General features: G+C 43.6%; 1 protein-coding gene across 1 annotated transcript; it reads right to left on the reverse strand.

The window, feature by feature from the left end:
- Positions 1 to 2,059: 2,059 nt before the first annotated feature.
- Positions 2,060 to 6,000, reverse strand: hmgb2a (high mobility group box 2a). The gene is made up of 5 exons (XM_070856525.1): positions 5,933 to 6,000; positions 4,873 to 5,039; positions 4,273 to 4,421; positions 3,954 to 4,128; positions 2,060 to 3,817 (listed from the first exon to the last, which is right to left on the reverse strand). Exons 2-5 carry the CDS (start codon positions 5,017 to 5,019, stop codon positions 3,641 to 3,643), a joined length of 648 nt encoding a protein of 215 aa, XP_070712626.1. The 5' UTR covers positions 5,020 to 5,039; positions 5,933 to 6,000; the 3' UTR covers positions 2,060 to 3,640.

A 6,000-nucleotide genomic window follows, 5' to 3' on the forward strand; every position in this document is an offset into this window, starting at 1 on the left:
CACACACACACACACACACACTGATACAAAACTGGGTGGTGTCTGGAAAAAGGCTGTTTTCTCAAGATCAAACCAAGATAATGGCTTCTATTCCAAATCTGCCAGGCTTCTTCACAGCAGCACATTTTCTGCCTCATCGTGACAGATTGATGGCATCAATGGGTTGAACCTGTGCTTTTCCTGCTTTGATGTGTCAAAATGTCTGCCATGACGAAAAAGCTCAGTAGGACTAAGTGTGTTCCCAGGAGAGCACCAGTGGACTGGCTCACGCTGACCCCTCTCGCAAAAGCAGGATGACAGTCTGTTATTTTAAATGAATGAAGATGTCTCTTCAAAGACAATGGCGCTCCTCCGCCGTCACAGGTGGAATTGGTGTCACATCAAGCAAAATCTGCCTGAAAGGTGGAAGTTGTGGGACCTTTTGCATTTGGTGAGTGTCCACATCCTTCATTTCAAACTGCATTGGAGCTCATGAGGGACCTGGATTGTTTTTAACACAGACTCTTCACATGCAAATCAGCAGACACATGCTCGGGGGAGCCAACACACTAATAACTGGCTGATGATGATGATGATGATGATGATGATGATGATGATGAAATAGCCTGAGACGTATGCTCCTATAACCACCGTTAAATCAATAGGCTATCCCTGTTTGTAAGCCACTAACAAGCCATTTTTCTGTCCACGTTGCTGCCAGTCAGTCACCAGTCGCCCATCAGAGCCGCTTTGGCGTTTGTTTGGTTTTTTTTGGTTAGATTTCAAGAATACGTGCATCAACAGGTTTGAGCAGCTCTAACTAATCCGTGCGGCAACTGTCTGTTATTGAGATAGTTGAGTGTCGCAGATGTGCAGTGTGTGTGTGTGTGTGTGTGTGTGTGTGTGTGTGTGTGTGTGTGTGTGTGTGTGTGTGTGTGTCGGCAGCTCGGTGATAACCAACGCGCATCCAGCAGGATTCCTCGTGTGCTTTGTGTGCAGTCGCCGCTGATTAACGCCCAGCAGCAGGCAGCTGGTGTGTAGCATGTTTTTCTCCTTACCGTCAGCCGTCAGCCGGATGGTGCAGCGCGGACAGCTCTCGGTGCTGAAGGGCTCCCTGCTCAGCTCACCGCCCTCCGCAGGAGCTCAGACGCAGCGGCGGCGGTGATTGGTCCTCGGGGGTAACAAGGTGGATGAGCTATTGGCTGTCCGGGGCGTCACTAACACCGTTTCTGAGTAAACCCAGAAGTGGTTGAGTGAACATGATGTATGATTATATTAGTGGGATCCAGCCAGGGCTCGCTCCCCTGAGTCCAGTCTCTCTGCCCGCATCACAGCTCTTATCGCTTTATTGATGGCCGTCCAGAGGGTGATGTGAGGCCAGAAAGCAGACAGCAGTCTGAGAAACAGTGCTGATGGATTACTGTGATGTGAAAAAAAGAAAAAAGCACTCAGGGATCATCAGCACCACATAGTGAAAGAGGCCCTGTGTTGGTGTGGGGCTCCCTCGGCTGCCTCTAACAAACATTCGGAAAGATTTGCAGAGGAATGTTTTGAATTGCTTCCGTCTGCTAGTGGCCTTCTTCACAGTCACCTGCACTGTGGATTTGCTGATCCTAAACAAAATGGGGATCCAGTATGAATATATTGATGGGGACCCACTCACTGAGAAACAGCTCCTTCACCCCTCGGAGCACAAAGGGATGAGGGGGCATCAGTGGGGGAAAGCCGTACCTAGATCTGTTTCTCTTTGGGTGTGAGTTGTCCTTTTTAATGGGGGAGTTAGTATATGTGCATGAGGGGGGCGAGAGGGCAGCTGATGACCTTCTCTGCAGCCTCTTCCCGTCTGCCTCGGAGAAGCTGGTGTAGCACAGCAAGTCAACGGGCTCTTAGTGGAGGAGCTGAGCTACTTCACATCCAAGTGTTCCTTCCTGAGCAGCCACAACAAGTGCAGTCGCTGCTGCGCTTTCTTAAATGACAATACAAAATGATATCCGACAGTAGTTTTGGTACCTAATACTCCGACTCATTCATTTGCTCGTGGTTGTAATACGACTAATAGACAGCAGAGTGGGCAAACAGATGGAAATCAATCAATCAATTTTTATTTAGAGTGCCAATTCATAACAGCGTTATCTCAAGATGCTTTCCATAAAGAGCAGGTCTAGACCAAACTCTTTGAGACCCAGATTCAGAACGAAGGATTCAAGAGTCCCCACATGAGCAGCATCAGATATCATATGTATCACTGAAGAGTGCGGTACTGCATCCTACATGCTCAGAAATACACCCCAATACTACATGGTTTTATAGGTACCACTGGGCAGCTGTAACACTGCACGTTCTCTAAAGCCAAACACATGGCCAGTCTGACTGGGACCACAGAAAGCTGCATATTTTGATATTAAGGTGACTTTTTTCATTTCATCAATCATTTAACATTACTTGCACATGACAGAGTGTCTATGAGTACGAAGCAATCAGTCAACCTAGCACATGACTTTTAACTCAAAACATGCCATCATGTCAGAACTAAAAGTGCCTCTAACCTTGTGGTAAATCATATCTAAGGCCAACATTATACTGTATTTTTATAGTTGCATAAAAAGTCAAGATGCAAGGCAGCACAAGGTATCACATGGCCTTACAGTAACCGTTAGAATGCATTCAAAAAATCAAGATGTGCCCTTCCACAAACTACACATTGAAATGACACGGGCATATTTTTTGCAAGGGACTAAGGAATAATTAGTGTCATGGTCTTTACATCTAAGCACTTAAAACTGGCTGTGAATCACCAGTAAGAGATGACTACAAGGAGCAAAACCATCTGCCTTCTAATCAGAGTTAAAAAATAAGAAAGGTAAAGCATAATGAATTCCCAGGGAGAGCAGTCAATTTAAGATTACAAGCTTCTAAAAAGAAAAACACTTGTCAGCTGATGTACATGGGTAATTGACAGCAATTCTAATATTAACGTTTCTAGTATATCAGAATTGTGACCATGAGCAGTTCTGCCTGGATCATTGAAGTACTATTGAGCAAGGCACTACCTTAAACTGTAATAATAACCCAAGTGTTAATGAGCCACGTAATACACCCCCCTCCTCAACCCACTTACAAACAATTTAGTCCACAGCTAGCAATATACAAAATTTTATTACAAAAAGAAATTTCCACATTAAAAATGGCTGCAAACATTTTTGCTCAAACTACAAAACAATCCCAGGTAGTAAAATGACAGTGAAGAAACTGCACCACTAAAACAGAACATAAGCAGTGCTTCCAGAAATACCTTTTTTTTTTTCTTTTTTTAAAACGTACTGATTTGCTGCTTTCCACTGCGTATACACGAGTTTCAGTCCATTGTATTAACACAGGAAATTCATATCTGGCTACCTTTTTAGATAGCAACATGGATTTAAAGACGCAACAACCAAGTTCAGCAGAAAAGTAAAAAAAAAAAAAAAAAGAAAAAAAGACATGGGACTAAATGACAATAAAACTAAATCCCTGAATTTGAATAAGGAATACATGTCTGATATCCTACAGGAGGCAGACCAACAGGGACAGCAGGCTATACTGTTGGAATCAACCACACAAAACAAACTGGAGTTAAGCTGAACAATGCATTGCAAAATTCACATCCTTTAACATAAACCACTTAGTCATCATCGTCATCATCATCCTCCTCTTCCTCCTCGTCATCGTCTTCCTCATCGTCGTCGTCATCGTCATCATCAACTGGTTCTGCTTTCTTGGCGGTGGGCCTTCCAGGGCCACTTTTCTTACCAGCATCACTCTTCCCCGAGCCACCTTTGGCTCTGTAGGCAGCAACATCCTATTGTGAAACAAAGGGAAAGTTGATGCAACTTCAAATTTTGTCTTAATACCACTCGGTCGTGTATTTTCGTGGGATCTACACATAAAGACGTCCTTTAAACTTCTATGCAAAAATATAGCCAATAAGTAGATACCTTCTCATATTTTTCTTTGAGCTTGAGAGCCTTGGCCACATATGGAGCCTTATCTTTGGCACTTTGTGTAGCCCACAACTCGCCAAGCTTCTTTGCAATGTCGCCAATTGAGATGCCAGGGTTCTCCTCCTTGATCCTGGGGCGGTGGTCAGAGCAGAACACGAAGAAAGCAGAACTGGGGAGGGGAGAGGGTGGGTTAATATCAGAAAGCGCATTCCTGAACATGAGACTGGGTAGAATCAAAAATCTAAAAAAAGAAAAAAATCCTGTTCTCTCCAACTATATTACATGGGCAGTGTGGTGACAGTTTGAGACTTACGGTGGCCTTTTGGGTGCGTTGGGGTCCTTCTTCTTCTTGCCCATCTTGGTACCTTTAGGGGGGATGTAGGTTTTCATCTCCCGGTCATATCGGACCTTGTCGTTCTTGGCCAAGTCCTCAAACTTCACCTTCTCCTTGGCTGACATTGTCTACAGAAAACACAGACATGTTTAGTAATCCCTCAAGTCATCAATGCACTTCTAAATACTGTAAGCTGCCATAGGTCTTTTTAAATCAGTGTTGCCTGCACCTCCATAGACACCTGAATCTAAAGCTACATTTATTGGGAATACATTTTCAACATTACATCCTTGTGTAGGATAGAATATATTTAGCATATTTTGTTAAGTATTTCTCCTTTCCATCCAACTACAGGGCATAAGGCCATGCATCTTAAAAAAAAAAAAAAGAAAGAAAAAAAAAAGAAAAAAAACAGCCACACTAAAACAAATGCAACCTCTGATTATGAAATTTCTGGTTTTGTCATTTAGTAAAATTCCTTGGTTTGTACATTTATGACAATCTACCCCAAACAAGTTCCATACAAACAATTTAATAAGATTTCCCCACAGCTACAAAGAGAAATGGATGCCATCTTACCTTCCATCTTTCAGAGCATTTCTTGGAAAACTCTGAAAAGCTGACACTGGTCCCTGGGTGTTTCTTCTTGTGCTCTTCACGGCAGGTCGCTACAAAGTAAGCATAGGCAGAGGTCCTTCCTCTTGGCTTATTGGGGTCCTTCGCCATGGCTGTGATAAATCCAGAAACTGTGGCATAAAAAAAAAAGAAAATCACCGCATTAAAGACGACTAACACAGCTGACCCAGATTACGCCGAAGTAGGCCGCCAGTTACACGGTAAAGTTTGAGGCCTAGTCCGGCGCTCACCGCCTCAATAACCAATTTTTATACAAATATTTCTTGCCTATACGCACATTAGGGACTCTGGGCTCAGGCACGTATTGTAACGCCTGTCGACGTTCAGGCTTAGCGTTACTGCAGCGCAGACGCACAGCGCCAGCAAACACCGAAAGGTGTTTTAAGGCTCTAATCGGATTTCTGCTCCACTGGGACAAAACGACGCGACTCCATTTTGTATCTTCCCGCCGAAACTTAACTCCGCCAACGGCTTACCAGTTACCCAACAATCAAAGTAACCTAATATTATATTACTTCTTCATTTCAAAAGACTGTATTCTGGCTTAACCACAGTGCAACCACCATGAGTCCGTCTTCACCCCACGGCGACGTAGCTGAAACTTTCAGTGCGGGAGCTATCATCGTGTAGCATTAGCAGGCTAAGGCTAAGGCTAAGCTACAAAACCAAATGGCGTTTGAACTGCATGTTGCGCACACACACCGATCCGCCACCCTGCCTGTGTCACAATAACGCTAACTTATCTCAAGAGACCAACAGTTTCACTGTTTCTAATTTGGATTAAACACGATCCTAACAAAACGGCTGATATGGATAACGATGCTATTTAACGTTATTCTAAGCATACAAACAACTTAACTCACTAATAGGCTTTAGTTGGTATATAGACACAAGCACGAAATTTGGTCGTCGTGGCTAATACGACAGAGGCCCAAAGAAAAGACTAGTGATTTAGGAACCAAATTAATTAAATACATCTACAAAAAAAACGACGAAGGCTTACCTGTTCTCAACAACTTGTAACGGAGTGAATGAGGGAGAAGAAGCGCAACTGTTTTGTCACTGTGTGCG

Source organism: Pempheris klunzingeri, chromosome 3 (assembly GCF_042242105.1).
Source record: "Pempheris klunzingeri isolate RE-2024b chromosome 3, fPemKlu1.hap1, whole genome shotgun sequence".
NCBI classification, from domain to species: Eukaryota; Metazoa; Chordata; class Actinopteri; order Acropomatiformes; family Pempheridae; genus Pempheris; species Pempheris klunzingeri.

Coding starts and splice junctions, on each gene's coding strand:
- hmgb2a (XM_070856525.1), bottom strand. CDS start 5,019: ATGGCGAAGGACCCCAATAAGCCAAGAGGAAGGACCTCTGCCTATGCT. Junction 4,422..4,872: donor AATGCTCTGAAAGATGGAAG/GTAAGATGGCAT, acceptor TGTTTTCTGTAG/ACAATGTCAGCCAAGGAGAA. Junction 4,129..4,272: donor AACGCACCCAAAAGGCCACC/GTAAGTCTCAAA, acceptor TCCCCTCCCCAG/TTCTGCTTTCTTCGTGTTCT.